The sequence below is a fragment of the Notamacropus eugenii genome, chromosome 6, assembly GCF_028372415.1.
Source record: "Notamacropus eugenii isolate mMacEug1 chromosome 6, mMacEug1.pri_v2, whole genome shotgun sequence".
Lineage (NCBI taxonomy): Eukaryota > Metazoa > Chordata > Mammalia > Diprotodontia > Macropodidae > Notamacropus > Notamacropus eugenii.
Window position 1 is genome coordinate 268,790,342 of NC_092877.1, and position 23,711 is coordinate 268,814,052.

At 34.4% G+C, this 23,711-nt stretch overlaps 1 protein-coding gene across 1 annotated transcript in view; it reads left to right on the forward strand.

Annotated features, from left to right (window-relative positions):
* Positions 1-23,711, forward strand: part of KLHL1 (kelch like family member 1) — a 566,614-nt gene that overhangs the window by 230,066 nt on the left and 312,837 nt on the right. The window contains exon 4 of the mRNA XM_072622321.1: positions 8,105-8,301. Coding sequence (XP_072478422.1) covers positions 8,105-8,301 — 197 coding nt within the window. The remainder of the gene's footprint in view (positions 1-8,104; positions 8,302-23,711) is intronic.

A 23,711-nucleotide genomic window follows, 5' to 3' on the forward strand; every position in this document is an offset into this window, starting at 1 on the left:
TGTGGGTTCAGAGCTAGCGTATGTGCATCTGTCTACTCCGCCATCTTGGCTTCACCCCCTCTATACAAATTTTTAAGGCAGTATTCAGAACTTCACATTTAATGTATCATTGTGTAAAGCAAAGAAAAGAAAGATGGCAATTCATAAAACACCTGAATATACACATAAAGAAAATAGTGTACTTGTTGAATAAAAATGTATATTATTAGTTACAGGAGATAGAGGAGGAAGTTGTCATCTGAGTTTACTAAATTAAAGAAATGTAAGACCAGCCAGGGAAGAGAACCGTCCCAGGACTCTGGAATCCTTCACTTTCAGCAGTGAAATTTTTTTGTTTTGTTTTGTTTTGTTTGTTTTTGCTTATTTGTTACACCTCTAAAAAGTGAAAAGCAAATGCTGAAGGGCATTACCTGGTCTTACTGTTCATTGGGGGTCATTTTCAGCAAAATGGCTGATATAGAACAAGATGGAGTGAGCACTGACTTTGTGCTATTTCTAATGAAAGGAAGGTTTATGTATTACACAACAAATATCAGGGAAGTTCATCGTGCAACAACAGGGGGATTGGTAAGGGATATTAGAAAGGCAAGGTTGATGAGGATGCTCAATGGAAGCTGTCAACCTCTGGAAACTTGCTGAAGTCAATGGAGCAGAGACATGGTGTAGTGCAGGGAGTGCTTGGCCAGCTAGGAAGACTCAAATTCAAATCCAGCCTCACATCATTTACTAGATGTGTGACCATGGACAAAACATTTTAACTCAGCTTGTTTTAGTTTCCTCAACTGTAAAATGATGATAAGAACAGAATCCACCTCGGGACGTTGATGTGAGTCTCAACTGAGATAATTTTAAAGTGTTCAGCATAGTGCCTGGCACATAGTAAGTACTATCTACATATTACTACTATTTTGTTATTATCATTACTGTGTCAGTCTCTAGGGATGGTAATTTTGTCCACTTCTACAGGATCAAATGAGACAATCTATATAACGTGCATTGCAAACCTTATAGTGATATCTAGTTGCTAGCTGTTATTATTAATAGGTTAACACTGGTCTACAATTTGTTTCACCTTTTCTTTTATGGAGAACCAGTGTTTTGTTTTTATAGCTAAATAATTGATGCATGGGGCAGATTCATTTTTTACTGTAGTCAGGACTTTAAATGAATTTCAACTAGATATTAGGATTCTTTATTCCATTGTAAAAAAAAAAATAGCCCTCAAATATAGCATTTTGAAGCTGAGAAACAAAATGACCTTAATGATTTGGAGAAAAAAAAAAAGATTTTCTTTGTTTCTTTTAGTTGGCAGTATTCATATCTTTCTTAAAATCACCTTGATGTCAAATTTATTGACAAAATTCTTGTTCAGTACCACCTAAGTATACTGGTGAAGTGGTCAGGTAACATATGTAGAGAAATACAGCATCCATGAGAAAAAGTTCAATTTATGTACACTCAGCCTCAGCTTTCATTATTGTTCTATGTGTACCTTTTAGCTTTTGCAAGATGGTCCTTTTTTCTAAATTTTTAAAATTTTTATTTAAAGTTTTGAGATCCAAATTCTATCCCTCTGTCCTTTACTCCCATCCCCCTCTCTGAAAAATGACTCTTTTATAAAGGAAATGTTTAAAGATGGAAAGCAAAAAATTATTAGACTTTCCAGGACACTTGGAGATTGGATTCTGCTTATTCTCAATGTTCATTCTTTCTACTTTTGCTTTGGAGTGGGCCTGCTGGGAAACATTTAGCTGACATTAAATCTCTTTATTATGGAACAACAAACAAAATCTCCTTTTTTAAACCCTGAAATCTTATATACGTCTAGACACACACACACACACACACACACACACACATACCCTAACTAAAGGACCACCCAACCCCTGAATTTATGCATGCATTGGTCTAATTAGGTTGATTTTGATGGCACGAAAAGACTGATAATAGACTTGCATAATTTAAAATTGACACTACAGAAATAAAAATGTGTGCGCCTACATTTTAAAGGTTATTTATAGATTATGTCATAGATATTACCTTTTCATACAATTCAGACTTTCCAGAATTCTGATGAGTAATGCTGCTACTCATTGGAGAAAGTGCCTTGCATATAGATGCACAGCCATACTGGGGAGACAGGCACAAATGGGGAAGACAGAGGAAGCAGTTAGATGGAGAAAGAGCAAATGGTGTGGACAAAGAAGAAAGCAGCAGCCACCCGGAACGAAGAATATCAGCACCAGAAGGAAGAGCAGGCAGGCTCTGTGGATCTGAAATAGACAGACTGAAGAAATCAACGAACATTGATTACATGCTTCCTATATGCCAGGATACTGTGCTGTAGAATGAAAATAAAAAGAAGAAAGTTAAACAGTCCCTGCCTTCAAGGAGCGTATATTCTACAAAGGAAAGGAATAGGCCATGGGGACTGGAAAGAAAGGACAATATTGAATTGGATTATAATTAGTTGTTTTAATATAAATCTTTAAATACAGCAAAGCTCATTTAGCCTCACAACCATCAGCTGACCTTCTGGTCTACCTATTATCTAGCCTGCATCATTGAGATTAGATGGGAAAGAAGCTCAAGAGACAGATGGAATCAGATCTGAATCTTTACTACTAGTACTATACATATGAACTAACAATGTCAGCCACAATCCCACCTTTTGCAAGAAGCCTTTTCCTGGTAGGAGGCAGATAGGTGGATCAGTGAATGCTGGACAGGGAGTCAGGAAGACCTGAGTGCAAATCTAAACTCAGACCCTTAGTTGTTTAACCCTGGGGAAGTTACTTAATCTTTGTTTGCCTCAATGTTTTGAGCTATAAAAATAGATATAATGACAGCACCTACCTCTCATGGATGATGTAAGGATCAAAGATAATATTTGCAGAGTGCCAAGTAAGTGCTATATTAATGCTTATTCTGCTTTCTCCCTTCCCTTTCCCCCTTGATGATAGTGCCTTCTCATTAGACAGATCACCATTCATCTATCCTGTATGTACCTTGTGTGTACGCACTGGTTTTCTCCTCCCACATTAGGAAGTGGGTCCTTTGAGGACTGTTTTTTCCTCTCTTTGTATCTCTAGCATTTAATACAGTGCCTGGAAGTACTTAATAAATATTAGCTGACTGATTGAATTAAGAGGAAATATATCAGTATCATGGAGTTGTGAGAAGGCAAATATATTGGCATAGTGAATCTTCATTACTTGAGTCATTTCCCCATTAGTTTCCTTGTGTAGGGAACTCCTAGTGTGGAAACTCTTTCCATTTATACAAACCAGGAAATACTCTGTAATTTGTCATTTTCAGCAGTTGTTTAAAAATACTGAGAGTTTATAGAATTTACCCAGGGTGATACATTCAAGGTGTTTCAGAAGGAAGATTTGAAACTATGTCTTTGTCCTCTACACCTTGATGTTTCAGAGGTCCAAAGCCAAGCTTTTGCTTTTATGATTCATGTATTCTTATATGATCTATCACAGGGATGCATCAGTTGTAGTTTAGGCTATAGTCTTGGGGGCAGCTAGGTGGCACAGTGGATAGAGCACTGAGCCTGGAGTAAGGAAGACTCATCTGCCTGAACTCAAATCTAGCCTGAGAAACTTACTAGTTTGTGACCCTGGGCAAGTCACTTAATCATGTTTCCTTCAGTTACTCTTCTATAAAATGAGCTGGAGAAGGATACAGCAAACCTTTTCAGTATCAGTGCCAAAAAAACCTCAAATGGGGTCACAAAGAGTTGGACATGACTGAAATAACTAAACATCAACAGTAACAACAAAAACAAATAGCATGCTGAGATGTCTAATTTTAAAATTTAAGGGTAATTTGAAAATTTATTAAATTTGTAGTAGCTGTGTCTTCTGCCATGTAGAAACTATATACATATAGTTTCATACCAGAAATGCACCCTCCTCCTCAGATTTGTGAGTTCTTTCCTTGAACTTACTTTTTCCTCCCATTACCCTGTTTAGCACCCTTTTATCTCTTGCATTCTTCCATTAGCATGTAAACCCCTTTAGAAAGGGGGCTTTTTTTAGTTGAATTTAGCATTTAGCATAGTTTAATCTAATCTCTAGTCTAAATGGTGATATAGGGAGTTTTGAAGTACTGATGACAAGTTATTCAGGATAGATACAGATCCTCCTTGGTTCTTTCCTCTATCCCCTTTCTTCTCATAAAATGACTAATTAGGGCATAAACTTTAGACGTAACTTCTTTTCACTGTTTGCCAGATGGTCTTCTTTGAGACCAACTGGAATATCAATGTTACCCCAACCCCATCCAGAGGGAAAAAAGTTCATGCTCCCAGTGCCAAAGCCATGCAGCTCTAGAGAGAAGCTCAAAAAGTCAGTACCAGCAATGACATGTAATTGGCCTCATTTATATAGCTCTTTGAAGTTTACAAAACATTTTTCTCACAACAACCAGAGGCAAATTATTCAAATAGTATCCCCATTTTAAAGAGAATAAAAATCAAGTTTGGAGAGGTTTGTCCCAAGGCTACACAAGTAGCAAAGTTCAGAGCTAAGACTCCAACCTTGGTGTTTTAACTTCAAATTTTCAGTTCTTTCAGCTACTTAATGCCTATCATTTAATAAAAATTCATTCTAACTTAGTTAAAAATAAATAGGCAAAAGTAGCAGTGAGAGAAAACTCCTAGTGGGAAGAGATCAAAATTTGTAGCTGACATGCTCTATGCCCTGCTTAAGCTAAGGTGTTCACCTTTTCAGTCACCCCAGCTTCTCTAGTTCTTGGGCTCCTGGGATAGACTCTGCTATTACGAACCCGAACTTTAGCCGGAATTATTTTTGTACCCCTATTTCTTTTATTCAAAGTACTGATAACCCCCCCTTTTCTCCCTTTCATAAGAGAAAAAAAAGGTTGAGATGTAAAGGAATTTTACCAGGTCTCTAAGGGCAAGTTACATCTAATATTATAAGTGCAATCGAGTCATTGATTTGACTGATAGCTCAAGTAGATGTATTCACTAACTTGTATTCTTTCCTGATGTCTTGTCCCTTTGTCTTTACCCCTTCCTTACCTTTCTGAAAATAAAGAACAGAGAATGCTGGAACAGCAAAAAGAAAGCACACTATATCAAAAGTATATTTTCATAAGAGGAAAGAAGAAAAAGTAAAAAATTAGAAATTGATAGCAACTTAGATTTCTATATGATATTTGCTGGACAAAAGGAAGGAACAACTACTGATTGTGTTGCAGTGATGATAGGAATCTGATCGTTTGCATTCATATACACCTGAGCAGATGAGCAAATAACTTCAGGTCACAAGAAGAAAGACAGGAAAGTCCGAAGGAAATGAAAGGATAGGAGATGGTGGACAATGAAGGGGCAAAGTACAGTGCTATCTTGACATCTGGTCAGCAAAGGGGAGAAGAGAAAAGAAAGGAAAGATCAAGAATTGCCCAGAATTTGCATTTCTACATGAGATAATAAAAGCAAAAAGTAGCTAAGACAAGCTGTGATTTGCATTAAGTTTGCTGACAGTTTACCAGAGTAGTTTTCAGCATAAATCTTAAAGTCCATTGAGGTAGCAGATGTTGTGAATGGTAGACCATTCAAAATACATTATATTATATAGGATCTTTAAAGTAATACTATTCATACATATATACACACACATACATACATATATACACACATATATACATATAAATATATTTTAAGAAAAATACTGACAGAAAAATACATTGATAAGAACTGACAGCTTCTCTCACTAATCAAAGTGATGTTTTCACATCTCAGAGGGGTAAGTATTGAGTTGCAGGAAGAGAATTTTCTCTTGTCAGATCAAATCAGGTAAACTGAGTTAGAAGTCAAAAACATTTTAGAAGTCAGGAGTACTCACTTTTCTTTCACCTCTCAAGTTTAGAAGTAGGCCAAAAACCCCCAACAAAACAAAACAAAACATGGGCTATGCTGTCACATGCCATTGTAGGAGTTTTTATTTGATAAGACTGGTCAGAGAAAAAACAGAAAGTCCAAGTGAGATTTCTGTCCTGACACTTAAGCAAAAATACATATAATTACAGAAGATCTGAAGCAAAGTTTTTTAACCTAGGACTCACAGATATATAAATATATAAATAGATATCAGGGGTTCCAGGAAATTAATGGGAAAAATATTTGTTATTTTCACTAACCTCAAAGTAAAATTTAGCTTTTCTATCATTTATGGAATAAACATTAGTCTGAGGCAGTACATATTATTCTGAGAATGATCACTTCACCAGAAGGAATAATGTCACTCAGGGCTCAGCTATTTCCTATCTGCTACCTTTCCTGATCTGCTCATCCTTCTTGAATTCTCTGAAGACTTTGACTACCTTCTCCCCCTCAATATTCCCCTCATGACTATTCTATGGCAACACTCTCTACTGCTTCCTCTGTTACCTGATTTCTCCTTCTTAGTCTCCTTTCCTGGATCTTCTTTGAAGTTATCAGCATGTGACCCCCAGTACTCCATGCTGGACCCTTTTCTCTTCTCTTTCAATCCTTTTTCATTGGTGATCTCATCAACTCCCATGAATTCAATTGTCATCTTTATGCTAATGATTCTCAGATCAACTTTGCCATCCCTTACCTCTCTCTTGACTTCCAGTTTCATATCTCCAACTCACTATTGGAAACTTGAAACTTTGTGTTCAGCAGACATCTTAAACTCAACATGTCCAAACTTTAACTCATTATCTTTCCACTCAAACCTTTCCCACTTCCTAATTGCTGTTTAATTAATTTAATTTATTACTTATTAAAAATTAATTAATTAATTAAATCAATGTACCTTCATTCTCTGTCTCTGACACACTGTAATTTCCTTACAGGTAATGGATATTTGTTTTTGGCTTTGTATCTCTAGTACCTAGCAAAGTACTTTTTACATAATAGGAATTTGATAAATATTTGGTGAATTAAATTGATTGTATCTTCCCATTATACCATATCCTTTCACTAAATTATAATGATCCATGTATGATAAAACTTATTTTATTTGTACACTTTCTAAAAGCTTGTTGAATGTATTGTATAAAATTATTTTCTGTATGAAGAATATGCAACAGGAGTGGTCTTCCTATTGCAGAAACTGTTTCTTAAATTGTTGCTTTGGTCCAGTAAGGGATCATAAGTTGGATATAACATCCATAAAAGTTCAAAGAGGTGTTTGGCAGTGTCAACCACTGAATTCTCACAGCTCTCTTCTCTGAATCTTCATATAATGCTTTTAAAAATAAGTCTTATGCATTTATCATATTAAATAGTACTGCATTTATTTGTGTATATGTATTTTCTCCATTATTTTGTAAACTGAGAGGCACATCAGTAATCATTTTATTTTAGGTGCTCAGTTCTTATATTTTGAATTATGGTTAATGAATGAGTGCCAACTCCTATGTTCTGCTGAAATCCTAACTTTGCAGTCTTTAAGAATTACTCTGTTAACTCGAGGGGCATTAAAGATTTAGTACTGCATTCCAAATAAATGTTCATTGATGAGGGAGTTGTTACAATAAACTCAGTTACTTTGATATTTTGTGATATAGATTATAATGTGGAAAGTGAGAGGTTTTAAAAAGGAATCAGTAGGATAAAAAAATGGAGAACTACTGATCTTGGAGGCCACAGTCCAAGGAACATGGGACATTTTGACTTCCCAATGGAAGGCACCCCCAAACTTTGAATACAAATCAAATCAACTGAACTAAGAGCCTTATTTTCAAGCCACATGATCTGAAGTGCCATAAACTTTTACTCAAAGGTACTAATCTGAGTTCATACTTTTTCTTAAAATTCTAAATCATGAGACAATAGTAGCTACTGCTGGAGTGGCTAATATTCTTATAATATATGGTAACTCCTTTTGGTTTTGGATGCTCATTTTCCTTCATCAACTCAGTGTAATTTTGATTTCTTGTATTACAGTAATGAATAGAATTTCCCATAGTTATCTTATAAATGAAGGAGAGAGAGAGAGAGAGAGAGAGAGAGAGAGAGAGAGAGAGAGAGAGAGAGAGAGAGAGAGAGAGAGAGAGAGAGAGAGGAGAGAATTTCATGAGTTTCTTTTCTTATTTTCAGGTTGCCTGGAATTAAAAGAAGACACTATTGAAAATCTTCTTGCTGCTGCTTGCCTCCTTCAGCTTCCCCAAGTGGTAGAAGTGTGCTGTCATTTTCTCATGAAGCTTTTACATCCATCAAACTGTTTAGGAATCCGAGCATTTGCAGATGCTCAGGGGTGTATTGAACTCATGAAGGTGGCGCATAGCTACACAATGGTAAGAAACACTTGCTATAAATTTTCATAATAGAGAAGTACTGTAACTGCAGACATATACAATGTATTGAATAAACTAGAGCTGTTATTTAATGCATCATACAATATATGCAAAGGCAACAGGTCATAGTGTTTGGGATTTTGGGTTTGGATTCAGGAAGACGGGGTCCAAATCCTACCTTTAACACTAGCTGTTTGATGGATTTAAGTCCTATGTGCTTTAGATATAGATATTTATAGTCATAAATGGGTTGTATTGGTAGAAGGAGTTCTGGTGCCAATAGTTTCTAGCACTGATGAAATTATAACTCAGTAGCATACAATGTGTACCGTATAACAATATCTTATCATTTCAAAACCATTGCATAATGAATGCTTTATTGCTGTGTGATCAGATGTATTTATAGATGAATCTTTCTGAATGTATAGATATATGCATATATACCCATATAGATATATGTATGTATACATATATGTATATATGTACATGTATATATATATATGTATGTGTATATAATCTCTCACAAACATACATACTTGTAGCTTGTTCCTTTTGGGTGCCAACAAATCTATCAGTATTTTATTCTGTTTTCCATGTTAGTTTTAAGCTATGACTAATGTCTGTCTTTGGTGATTTAGTGTCTGACTCTTTGTGACCCCATGGACCATGTCACACTTGTATTTTCCATGGGCTTTTCTTGGCAAACATAGTGAAGTCATTTGCCATTTCCTTCTCCAGTGGTCTATATGTTTAACCATCAGTAAATAGTGTTAATGGAATTTGGTCCCATCTTTTCATTATCTATAATTTACTTCTTACATAACTGTAAGATTATCATAGTCTTATATAAACCATCCTGCTATTATTATTGTTACTTGTTTTTATCATTTATTAAGAATTCTCTATGAAATATTTAAGAACTCTTTCTTTCCTAGATATAATTAAAATTAGAAATCTTGTCATAGAAATTCACACTTAGCTGAGAAGAAAATCTTATTTAGACCAGCTTTATATTTGACTAACATTATGCAATAGAAAAAATTTTTAAATTGACAAATTAGTTATGATCAGACAGTACAATACTCTTCTAATTGGTATTCTTAGGTATACATTCAAGATTCTTTCAGTTTCCTTCTGTCCAATCCTTTAAGCAGATTACTGAAATAAATTAAAATATAAAAATATGGGATGAGATACAGAATTTGTAATTCCATTGTTAAATTCTACTTTAGCAATCTTCCCAGACAAGATAGAGTCTCAGTTTTAAAATTATGTGAAGCATTTAAAATCAACATAGCCAAGCATTTCATCAGCTATAATATGAAAAGTCCAACTATATTCATTTAATTATGTAAGTTTTAATATAATTATCAAGTTCTGTCTTGCCAAACTAAAGAATAATATGCCTCCCTGCCAAAGGGAGTATGGTCCCTTCTGCTCTAGATTGAAATAATTTGTTCCATAATAAAAGTGTTTTCCACACAGCTGCCTGAGTTGTAAAGCAGTTGACCGAACTATAGCTACTATTTTTTGAATGTTCAGAGATGTGCATTGTATTGATACATAGACGGTCTGTGGCTAATATAACCATTCCCACTACTGTACAATTTGTGATCGGTACATGATATGTCAATTTCCTCATTTCCCTGTCAGTCTTTAGCTCTCTGAAATCTGGCTTCTCACTCTACCATGATATTGAAACTTCTCTTTGAAATCTCTATTTTGAATTATTGAATTGTGTAGTCTTATCTTACTCCTTGTTTACCTTTGCTTTTTGAATATACTGTATACTCTTGGCTAGCGCCTTCTTGCATCTTTCTTCATCCCCTTTCTGTTTGACATGCTTACATTTTAAAATTCTTTCTCTGTGGTAGGTTCCTTCCCCATCTACTTTGCTGTTTTCAATCTTTCCTATTCACTCCTGAGAATGAACATTTCTCAAAAATCATTCCCAATTCTCTACTCTACTTTCTGTACATCATTTTCCTCAGAGATCTCATCCATTATGATGGATTAAGTCATGGCTGCTATGGCTGCTATGTCAACTTTATATCCACAGATACATATATGTGGGTGTATATATATATATACATATATATGTATATGTATATATATTGTGTATATATGTACACACATTTATGGTATGTATATGTTGCACGCACACTTGTGCACACATAGACGTATATGTATGCATGTGGGTAAGTATGTGTGTGCGTGTGTGTGTGTGTGTGTATGAATTAGATTGGATAGAGTGGTGGGCCTGAAGTCAAGAACATTCATCTTCCTGATGGATCAAACACTTGCTAGCTATGTGATTCTAGGCAAGTCACTTAACCCTGTTTGCTCAGTTTCCTCACCTGTAAAATTAACTAGAGTAGAGAATGGCAAACCACTCCAGTATCTTTGTCAAGAAGACCTCAACAAGGATCACAAAGAGTTGGGCATGATTATACAACAACAACATGGCAGAGACCTGTAACAGCAAACAATTCAGATGAAACTGACCAGCAAGTTTCAAATGAACTTAAATTTTAAATGAATTAATATTGTGATGTTGATTGATGAAAAAGCCAATCTATCTTAGACTATGTTAATAGAACTCTAGATCATGGGAGATAATTCCACAATATTCTTTGCTATTCTGAATACATCTTGAGATCTCGAGTACTCTAACATCTGTTAAAGATGAGGAGGAGGAAGGGAAATTCTAGGAAGAGTTCAACAAAACCATCTATAACAAAGTATTTTGTGGACATGGAGAAGATGGCAAAGATTGTGGGGGAAAAATGATTCATATTTAAAGAATAAGATTAAAGTCCTATGGATGTCTGAAAAGCCTCACATCCAGTTAACGTGACTGTGCATACACACACACACACACACACACACACACACACATATATATATTTATATGTTAGGAAATTCAATTCATTTCTTTAAGAAGTTATTAAGTTGCCATGATATGCCAGCTGCTTGAGATACAAAGACAAAAACGAAGTAGTTCTTATTCTTCAGGAATTTTTGCTGTATATGGTCATAAAACATTCATTAAAAAAGTAAATGCTATATTGCCAAGGGCAACTGGTTTAGACCAAAAACCTGTATATGAATATAGATATGCGTGTGTATGTGCATATATATTCCTGTATATGTTTACTGTACGTATGATGTACTGTGCATGTATGTGTGTATTATGTAAATATGCACATCTATCCACAGCATACAATTATTTTGAGGTGTTCTTTTTGCAAATGCTTCCAAAAGCACACAAAAGGACCTAACCAAAAGGCATCATATATTTCTTGTTGTCTTTCGATGTATAATTAAAATCAGCCCTGCCAACTCAGTTTCTTTATTTTCCTTTATAAGGAGAGCCAAATGAGCTGCAAATTCCTTTAGTCTTCCAATGTCATTTGTAGTGAAAATGTGGAGATTTCTATGATTCAGTCCTGCCAGTAGGATCCCCACTAGTTTATAATCGTACAATTATTTCTCATTTAGAGCACCAAAGTTAAATTAATGATTATAACTCTTTTAAAAAAATGTGACTGTTAGATTGAAAGTCCTTGATGTCAGGAACAGTGCCTTGTCCAACAAGGCTCTATGCAAAGGCAAATGAAACAATACTGTTAATTTATAATTGCTCAATAAAAATTTTGAAAGATACCCACACACACGCACACACACAGACGTGTGCCAGTATTACCTAACTCCTGAGTCTACCAATTCTTCAGTGTAAGAATGAAAAGATACTAGAGAAATGTTTAATATTCCCTAGATTTGAATTATAGACAATATAGGAAGATTGTTATTATGGAGATTTGTCTTTTCTGCAATTTCTTTTATCCCTTGACTTGTTTTTACATGATGATGAATATACATATATACATATCTATTTATATACACATATGTATATATACATACACACGTACACATGCACACACATATACATGTATATATACATATACATATATATGTATGTATGTATGTATAATTTTCCCTCTGGTGGCCATATTTGATTTGATTTGTCATAAAAAAAATCATTGGTAAGACTTCATTAATATAGTCAAAGTACTATAATGAGTAAGGATTTTTCTAAATGAATGAAACTGGTATTAAAAATAGTTCTTGACTTATGTACTTGGATTCAGGAATGCTTTAGGGTTGGAAAAACTAACTTGACATTATATGAGTATATCTATGTTCTTTTTTTCCTATCATCTATCTTTCTGTCAATCCATGTATAGATTTATATTGAGAGAGGCAAGCACTGTATTTCACAATGGATAAACCTGTTTCAGATGCAAAACGACATGGTTCCTCAGAAACTAAGTTATTCTCTTCTGCTATAAACTGCAGAGAAGACTCAGGTCTTCATTGGTAGAGAGAATTTGCTCATCACATATTCACTATCCCAATGAAATCTGAGTGGCCACTGTATTTGAACCTTCTAAAATGCTTAATAGTTGTGGTCATTTGATAGAATCTCATAAAATATAATTACAGATTCTTAAGAGTTTGAAGAGACCTTAAAAGCTATATAGTCAAATGTCTGCCCCATACTGAAATCCCCTCTCTTACACAACTCAGAGATCACGGTGTAACATATATTTAAATATGTCCAATATTCAAATCTGAGTTTTACTCCCATACTATCCATTTCTTTCTATCTAGTAGTCTACGTATCTATCCGTGTTTCAGTGCCCCAAGCAAAGGGAGGGACAACCTGCATTGCTGTATGTGAGACAATGGTGGGGTGAATAAAATATGATCCAAGATGAGAAAAAAAGAGCTCCATAAATTTAAACTTTTGTCCATTCTATTTTCTCCCTTTCCCATATGACTGGACTTCAGTTTCTGTTTTCTGCCACCTTATGGCATAGAGCATTTACAGTGCTCACCTTAGAGATGGAAGCAATTTTAAAATTGCTGATTTGGGGCTCTGGACTACCCCACAAACCAGTTATCTGTGGAAGAATCTATTGTGCTGTTAGTGGAGAATGAAGATTTTTTGGGTCAGTTTTTGCTTTTTGAAATTGTCTTTTCAAAGCTAGGTGACACTAACAAATCTTAAAGGTAACTCACTTGTTCTTCAGGGCTATTGTAGCCCTATGTGAAAAAGGACTTAAGCTTTATTTATGTGTTTTCTTCCCAAGATTTGTTATAAAACATATTTGCCATTTCTCATAGTTACCAGAACTGTTTGGGAAGCTAGCACTGTGCTTTATCTTTCCTAATAAACCAGAAAGTGTATTCTTGGGATGAGTACTCAAATTGATGAGACCACAATTCTATCAAAGTATTTGAGTAGGGCTTTCTGTGTGATATTGTCAAAGTATAGTTGTGTTATATAGTGCATAAGTTTTATAATATTTTGTACTATCATGTAATAGTTTATAATTATTGAATATATTTGCATGTTATCATGCTACTAACCTATGAGGTGTTTATCTTAACTTTTTATCTCCTTTGACAGATCTCAGAATGTTCTAGATACAATAAAAATGAATATGTAGTTTTTTTGTACATTTTTCTGGTCAAATTTATTGAAATGGAAGTGGGTAAGTAAAGAGAAAAGGCATTTATTTCTAAATTCCTCAATTTTCTTCTTTTTTATTCTATTGTTTTCTTTTCTTCTGAGATATTAAAATAGAATTTGGATAACAAATTATGTTTTCCTGTTTTCAAATAATAGTCATGGCTAGAAATTTTAGAATTTTAAAAATAGTGTTTTTTAACGTTCCAAAATGTACATTTTCTCTTATTTATAATAATTGAAGTTTTGCTGGAAATTGAAGGCAAATTTATTAGAAAAGTCAAAATTTTAAAAAAGTCAGTATGTGAAATGGTTTAACAAAATATTTTGCCTTGCTTTGCTTTACTTTGCTTTTGTTTTGTTTCGCTCTAATTAGATCCATGATTTCATTTGCATAGGCAAGTCTGTTGAGAATATTCTTCTACTAGTGCAGATTCATATAAGAGAGGAAATTCAACATGGGGCAGATAATGGACTAAATGATTTTTAAGTTCTCCTCAAGTTCTTAAGATTCCATTCACTTACTGGACAGCTCTAAACAAATTTCCTTCATTGAGAAGAAATCAACTTTCCCATAATTTTCACCTATGCTTGGTTCTCCCCACTAGAGAAGGTTTAAGGCTACTTTGTGGAGACTTTGCTTCAAATATTTGAAGAAATCCATCATACCCTATTGGTTGTGTGCTGATTTTTTTTTCAGTTTATTTAATCTCCCATTCTATGATTCTTGAGGGAGGTGGGGAAAGTAGGGAGGATGTGGATATTTCACAGAACTTTTTATCTGACAGTTCAATTGATCGATATTATTTTTTTAAATGTCTATAACTATATTATTAGAAAGTTGACTAGGTCTCTGAGAATTTAAATGACTTGACAAGAGTCACACAGCCAGTGGGTACTGAATCTAGGCCATCTGGATTCCAAGGTTGTAGGTCTATCCTATTTGTTTAATGGCCTCTCTCTCTCTCTCTCTCTCTCTCTCTCTCTCTCTCTCTCTCTCTCTCTCACACACACACACACACACACACACACACACACACACACACACACACTTTTTCTCTCTGTCTCTGTCTGTCTCTCTCATGATAAGAAACAAAAAAACAAAAAAAAACATGGATTTGGGAGAATCTTTGTTTTAATCAGAAATTAATTTGTTCCATTTGTACAAAACATAATGCCTCGAAACATAGACCTTATAGAAAGGGAGAAGATACAGATTAAAAAAAATAACTGGGAAAATACTTTAGTTTATTCACTTTTTTAAGTCATTTAAAAATTATATCAACACTGCTAAAATTAAATGGTCAGTCGTGAATATTTTATATTATCTCATAATATGTAATCATACAATCTTAAAAGCTTGAAGAAACTTTAAAAGTCATTTAATCTAATCTCTACCCCATGTTGAAATTACCTCTGAGAGACCATCATTGATTTCAAAGTCAATTGAATGTATAGGTCTCTTGCATATTCCTTGTACAAGTAGATTTTTTGTTTTTTGGATTCTTGGTATTTGTATCCCAAGAATCTACTTTTCCTGAACATGTAAATAATCAGTTAATCAATAAACACTTGTTGATTAACTACTATGTGCCAGGCACTGAGCTTATAAAATGATTGACTGAATATGAATTTTTGTTAAGTAAACTTTCCCCCAGTCAATCTTTAAGTAAGCAGATGATTAAAAAAAGTTCTTGATTTTATCCCCCTAAAAATTTCATGACAGAGTGAGATCACAATTACAGGACATAAAAACAAATCTGAATCATTTCTTTCTTCTCTACTATTAGTCATCCCTTCTAATTCACTTTTAAACAAATATTAAATAAGTGCCTACTATGTGCAATGAACTTTACTAGTTGTACTCCTGCCACATATTTTGCAAACATAATAATAATAATAAAAATGTTGAATGGAAAAGAGTAAACTAAGGGCCTCTGAGGTAGGCCACAAGACACTAACTTCTATAAATCCATTAATCCACATTTTTGTGTACTTTTGTTCCACTGAATTCACTTATTCAGATGATTTATTTTCCAACTCATAAATAGTATAACAAAGTAGGTCAGGCCTTAGAAGTTAGAACAGGTGGATCAAACCTTCCCTTACATACTTATCAGCTTTGTGAACTTAAGCCTGGCACTTACTCTCTATTGACCCTTAGGCAACTGCATATGGCTTAATTTTCAATCCTGGGGGCAGTTCCCATAGCAGAAATTCCTCACATTGATAAAAAATATGAATTTTTTTCAGATATTCAGGACAACTTTGAAAAATCAAGGTGTGTTCTATCTACAGCAATCTACCAAATTTACTAGCACATTTTTTAAAGGAAGGACAAAAGAAATTGAGTTACTCTGGAAATCTTTCCCCTTTAGGAATCAATGCTGGTTCCAAGTGACCACTTCTACTTTATGTGCTTAAAAATTAAACTATTTAGTAATCAATCTATTATAGAATTATTCCTAGCAATTGAGCCAAAGGATCAGAACTAGGAGAACTTTGTACGTAGCAACAACCACAGTGTGTGAGGATTTTTTCTGGTAGGCTTAGAACTTCATCGCAATGCAAGGACTTAAAAATTCCCAATGGTCTTTGAAGGCAAAATGCTTTCCACATCCAGAGAAAGAACTATGGAATTCAATCACAAAATGTAGCGGATCATTTTCTCTTGTATTACGTTTTGGTTTGTTTTATGATTTCCCCCATTCATTTTAATTCTTCTATGCAACATGACTAAGGTTAAAATACATTTAATAGGAATCTATGTGTAGAACCTATATAAAATTGTATGCCATGTCAGAGAGGTAAGGGGGAATTAGGGGGAGGGAGGGAAGAAAATCTAAGTTATATTGAAGTAATTGTAGAACACTGAAAATAAATAAAATAATAATAATAAAAATTGGAAAAAAAAATCATTCCTAGCATTACCACCAAATTCATTGGTTTGCAGAATTTACTACATTTTATCCCCTTCTCCCCTCCTTTTTAAAAAATAATGCAATCATTTGTCCATAACCATACTGTCTTTTCCTTTCTCATTTTCCATGGTTCTTCCTCTCACTCCCCTTAATCCCATATTCCTTCTGCATTTTTGGGATATAATTTTTGGAGACCTAGAAATCTCATCTTATTTAAGATCATGAGGCCCAACAACTAGAGCTGGAAAGAATCTTAGAGATCATCTGTTTCACAGATGAGAGCACTGAGGTCCACAAATTTTAAAGAATTAGCTGAGGTCATAGAACTCATATGAAACAGGGTGGAAGTGGAATTGAAGTTCAATGCCCTGGGACTCTAAGTTCAGCCTTCTTTCTACCTAAACAAAAGAGCTAAATAAACCATGTTTCTTCACTTACCTTTGGCTTCAGTTTCCCTCCAGTTTTTCAGCTTTGAAAATCATTCTCATTAGTATACACAATGGATAAAAAGTAAGAATGGAGTGGTTCCATGTTTCTTCATGTGTTCACATTATGGCACATCCTCTGGTAGTAGGATTACCTTTTCTTAGTTCATATTCTTCCTTTAAGCATAGTTTATAAAGAATACTTTTTTGTTGCCTTTAACTTTTTTCAAGTCACAGATGATTCCATGTTTTAGACTTTCTGATGTCGTATTTATAGTCACAACATTTTTTTTTGTTGGTATGACCTTCTTTCTGTTTTCCTATATGAATTTTTAAAATCTGAGTTCAAAAGCTTTCTGTACAGTCATACCAATTTATTAGAACCTTTTCCACCTTTTCTCATTAAGATAATTAAGATTGTTTTGCCATAACTTCACTCTTTGGAGTATTCCTTCTCCTTTAGAGACATCTTACATTTAGATTCTCTGATTTGGTGATACCTAATTTAGTGGGAGTCATAGAATCAAGCAACGCAAGATCACTGAGACCACCTGGATTATTTCACAGATGAAACCAAAAATAAATCCGAGTTCCTCTGAGCTGAAGTGGTTTATCTAAAGCCAGTGCACAAACCTATTTCTCATGAATCACAGACTTGTTGTTTTTTTGGTTGTTTCAGTCATGTCTGACTTTTCATGACCTTATTTGGGGTTTTCTTGGCAAAGATACTGGAATGATTTGCCATTTCCTTCTCCAGTGTCCTCATTTTGTAGATGAACAATTGAAACAAATAGGGCTTAAGTGACTTATCCAGGGTAACATAGCTAGTAAATGTGCAAGGTGAGTGAGTAAGTAAATGAGGATGAGCCTTCCTGTTTTCGAATCCAGAGCTCTATCCACTTTGCCAGCTAGCAGCCTAGCCCTTCCATTATAAAGCGCATATTTCCATTTATCATTACTATTTTGAAATCTAGTACATTCTTAACAATAACTAATGTCCTTTCACTTGATTACCATTTACTCTAATGTTAACACACTTTCATCTAAAATTTTATTTATGTTAACATTGTTGTCCAGTTCATTTCTTCCAATAAATTGAATGCAGAATTATAGTTCAGTCATTTCAGTTGTGTCTGACTGTGACCCCATTTGGGGTTTTCTTGGCAAGGATACTGGAGTGGTTTGACATTTCCTTCTCTAGCGCATGTTATAGATGAGAACACTGAGGCGTGGTATGCCCAGGGTGACACAGCTAGTAAGCAACTGAGGCTGGATGAACTCATGAAGATGAGTCTTCTGATTCTGAGCAGAGTATTCTATCCACTGTCCCACTTAAATACAGAGTAGCTAACTTTCTATTCCTTCCACACTCTATTACAGATAAGGAATTTGTTAGCTGTGTGTATGTGTATGTGTATATGTGTGTGTTTGTGTGTGTGTGTGTATGTGTGTAAAAGAGAATGCTGGAAGCTTTAGGATTATTGAAGTAACTCTCCAGTACTATCTTTCTTTGATTCAGTTTTGTAATTTATGTTCGAGAGCTTTCAGCTGTATTCTTCAACTTAAAACTGAATCTTCAAATATATCAGATATACAGAGAAAATGGACATAGGATAATGGTTTCTTTTCTTGGAGAATAGGATATGAGACAGTGAAGAATGTGTTATTTAACTAACTAGGATATGGAATTCCCAATGTGGAAAATCTCTTCACCAGTGATAGTGATCTAAAATCCCTTGAGAGGGAGCCTCAGTCACGTTACTATGGGACTTGTCTAGCAGTGTTTGATTGATTTGTTTATTTTTAGAGATATACTATTTATTATAGAAAGCAAGTTGACATCTCTCAAAAGTTCTGCTACATTAGTATGGTTACAGGGTCTCATCTAGTATCTCAGTAAAGTAAAAGTCCACAGGAAGGGGTTACTTCATTCCTGAGAAACCCCTAATGCTGCCCAGGAGAATGTAAATTCCTTTAGCACATGTAGTATTTCATTTTTTTGTCTCTGTATCATTAATACTTTTAAATAATAGACACTTAAGATCTGTGTGTTGAATTAAACTTAATTTCTCATTTTTGTTGGGAGTTTATTTTATATTTTTCCTTTTTCTATTTTTATTATTAATTTGATATGGTTTATTTTGTTTTTCTATTTGTTTTTGAAGGTGTTTCAGAACCTTTCCTAATTATTTGTTGGAGGTCAATTTAAACCACCCAGATATGGAGAGTCTGAACATTCACATAGGATTCCTTATTTGGCAAACATTCAAGGCTTGGGCATCTTTGGGGAAAATATAAAAGAGTTAGAGAAAGCAATCAGGAAACAGACTTGCTGCTGTGGAGTCTTTCTGGATCCTCAGAGAACTATTCAAAATTGGGGATATAAAACAATTTTCCTGGAGGCACCTTGGTTTGATTTACAAGAACTGAAATATTTTAAGCGGGTGATAAGAGAGTATAGATGGTTGACTAAGGGAACCTGAAGAGATGAGACCATTGTTCAGGACTTTTGAGTCTATCTCCAGCAGCTGTGAATATTTCCATTAAACCTATTGAGCGGTTTGAAAACATCTAAGTCCGGGCTGTACTTGACTTACTCAGAACTCAACAAAAATTAGCGACTAAGTCTCAGTATCTGGGTCTTTTTTTAATCTGTTCTGGCTACTGTGAATCCTAGTTACCTCCCATGTGTTGGATCTATAAAGGAAATCAGTGAATCTATTTCAGACCTGCTTGAGTCAGACAGTTAGAAGTGATAGCAGAGATGTGTGAAAAGCCTGTACGTCTTCATTGCCTAATTCTCCTACCCCCTGCTATTAATGACAGCCTAGGAGAGGCAGAGGCCCTTTGCAATTATACATATCATCACCCCTGCTGGTTTAGTCTAACTAAAATCTAGTAGAGAAATCCTAGAGAGTTACCAGGATATATAGAAGATAGATTGCCCTAAGCATTAAGTGTCAAAAGTAAGACTTGAACCCAGGAGATCCTGACCCCAGACTGGCATTCCATATACTCTTCCCTACTGCCTCTATGGAGAAAACAATATCCAACATTAAAAACTTTATTGTCTCAGAACTGCTGAACTTGCATTGATTTCTGACTAGGAAAGTCTATTCATGTGCTGTTGCTTTGTATTTGTGGTATAATGAAATATAGCCCCAAAGACAAATACTTATTTCAGACTGTTCTCCTTCTATTTAGATAGACTGCCTGACTGCCTAATAGTCTTGAATTTGGGGATGGAGTTGGGGAATTGGAAGTAGTATGTTACCCTTTCCAAGTTTACCTGATTCCTTCCCTTCTTTATGGCTCAGCTGTGTTCTCCCTAGTCCCTCCCTAGAACCCTTCTGTGTTTTTAACACTGGGGTTTTAGAATTATTTTTATTAGATAATTTAATAGTCCTTAATAATTATTTAGTTTTGATTATTTGGGCCAGACTACTCCTAAAAGAAAAGATATAATTCATTTGTATATACAGCAAAAAATAATAATGTTAAAAAGAATAATTAGATCGTTCTGAGTTTCTCTAAATTAAAGAGTTTGTCATAAACTGAGTCTTTTGAAATAATACTGACTCAGAATGATTAGGACCAGTAGAAGTCATTGTAAAGGACTTTGCAGATATTAATTATACTACAAATATACATTTAAAAGAGCTGCACAACAATTCTTAAGTACTATATAAGTAAAATCGTTGCCTAAGTGCTATATAAGTGTTAGGCGATAATATTACTAATTATTTGTTACAACTTCCCTCTGTGAAAAGTAATATCCCTATTTTCTTGAAATTGTACAAAAAGGCTAAATGAACTTTCCATATAATAAACCAAGAGGAATAGAACACAAGGTTTTCTTAATCTTAGTCTTTTGCTGAATTTTCCAAGTACACTGCTAAATTCTGTAAGTTAGCATATGAAACTATTTGCTGGAACTCAAGTGAAAATAATTTCTCATTGCTTATTTGAAAAGATGTCGTGACCCAAAACAAACATTTTATCATAAGCAAAGGAAACAGCATGTTTCTATTGTTCTGAAAAGCTGGATGCAAACATTAGAGAAATGTTGCTTTAATTCTTCTTGTTTAGATTTCTTTTGAGCCATCATTCCTCAATCACAAATTACACTGTGTAGTTATTTTAAAGGAGCCAAAAGAAGAAAGAATTAATTACAGTTAAAGAGAAATGATGTGAAAAATGAGGCTAGAACTCTATTATCTGGAGAAACAACGGACACATGGCCATTTCATCTCATCCAGTGATATAGCACAAAATAAGAAGGATGGGGTCAGGGATCTTTGCGGTTGGGTTTTTAAAGTTGTTTTGAGGCACATGACATTCTTGCTACTGCTTTTTAAGTATAGTCTACTACATCCACATTGATCCTATATTTGATATCTTTAGAAGAATTCTTTAAAGTTATCAAAAGCTCTTTCTCTAACAGGTACAATCTTATAGGCAACACTAGTAAAGTGGAGAAACTTGAAGTTGAAAGGCCAATAGGAGGATATTGCAATAATCTAGGAAAAAGTTGGAAGCTGTACGAGTGGAGAAAAGGAATGAGATGCAACAGAATTGAAAGTCTAGGACAGAACCTTGAAAAACATTCACAGGGGCGGTGATGTAAATGATGTGCCACTGAAAGAGACTAAGAAAAGTGGCCAGGCAGGTAGGAAGAGGCTAACAGAAATAAGGAATGTCACAAAAACCTGGAGAGGAGGCAGTTTTCAAAAAGATAATGTGGGCAATAATGTTGAATGGAGCATTTGGATTGAGGAGAAAGAAGAAGAAAAAAAACCACTCCATTGGCCATTTAAGTCATCATCAATGACTTTGAGGAGAACACGAGTTGAGTGATGAGGCTGGGAGCCAGACTGAAGAGTGGGAGAGAAGAAAGTGGAAATAACGAGCTTAGACAGAATTTTCAGAGTTTCACTAAGAAAAGGAGAAGAGATATAGGACAATAGCTTGTGGGTACAGTAGGATCTAGTGAAAGTTTTAATCATTTACTCGTTGACTTGGGTGTTCTGCAGTGACTCTGACCTCCTACTATAGTGGGGAATGGGAGGGATTGACATGAAATTAGATTACTATTTCCCTGAATATAAAGATTATACAAATTTATTCAAGTATCAAGAAAGCTTTTACTACTTATTTTTATTTTTTCTTTATTATTTTGTCTTAACTACTTTAACAATTAGATATATGTATCTTTCATATATCTGTCTTTAGAAATTGGAGTGGATATGAAGGTTTTGGCCATGAAGTTTTTGAATAATTACCCCCCCAAGCAGACTGATTTAGTATGGTGAGTAGTGAGGGGTTTGATGCAATTAAACTCAGAATTACAGAATACAAGAATTTGAGGAAACCACATTAGCCGTCTCAAACTCTCTGAACATTCGGTTAGATGACTGAAATTGAAGGTTCTTTCTTGCCTACAAAGTAGCTAAATATTTATCAGTTGAGCATATAGCCACAGCTGACACACCTCTTATTAAATTCGTAACTTTCATATTATATATTGTGAAAACATAGCAGTGGAAAGCATATCAATGTGCTTTTGAACCCTTGGGTTTGAATCACAGCTTTTGTCATTTACTATCTAGGTAATGTTGAACAAGACATTTTGCCTCTCCAGTCCCCAATTTAATTTATACAACAAGAGGATTGTAATTGTTGTCTCTTTCAAATCTTAAATCAGTAATGCAATGATCTCATGATTTGGGACTTTGCTAAGAAGGGATAACTTCCTTTTTCTTTGATAAAATTCTTTGAAAACAAGAACTATTTGTTTTTGTATCCCTCATGCCTAGCAAAAGACCAGACGCATAGTAGATGTTTCACAAATGTTTGTTAATTGAGGGTTGTTGATCTAGCCCTCATATCTTTGTTCCTTATGTTCTGCCATTTTCTCTTTTATTTTCAAATTTGAACCAGTTATCGCAATATTTTATATGGATAAATGTTTTATCTGAGTTATTTTGATTTGTTTTATTTGTTACCTTGCACAGTGGAACTTTTCAAATATTTACATGAAGTAAAGGAGTTTCAGCATTTTCCATTTTGAAGTAAAATTCTCTATGTATATAAATGGAAGAAATGCTTCTGGGAATTGTCTATTTATAATAGATTTAAGAGCCATGATATGACATATAGAAAACTGGCTTTGAAATTAGGAAAATCTGAAAAAAATTCAAGTCTTTGCTGCTGACATCTCCTCCATTACCCTGGCCAACTGATCTAACTTGTCTCTATAAGTTTCAGAGACAGGGCTAGCATGTATTGGTGGTGGGAATTTCTTCCTTCCTTGGAACTTGTTTACACCAATAAAACTATGTGTTAGTGATCTAATCTATATAGTAGAACCATACAATCTGGACAATTATATGTTTTTAGAAGCATAGACTACATCTTTAGCTTACTTTAAAGCAACTTATTTTTGGATAATTACTATGTATTAATCAATTAATTTCTCAAATAAATGATACCAAAATTTAATAGCTACTCTTCATAAAGAATAGGAAT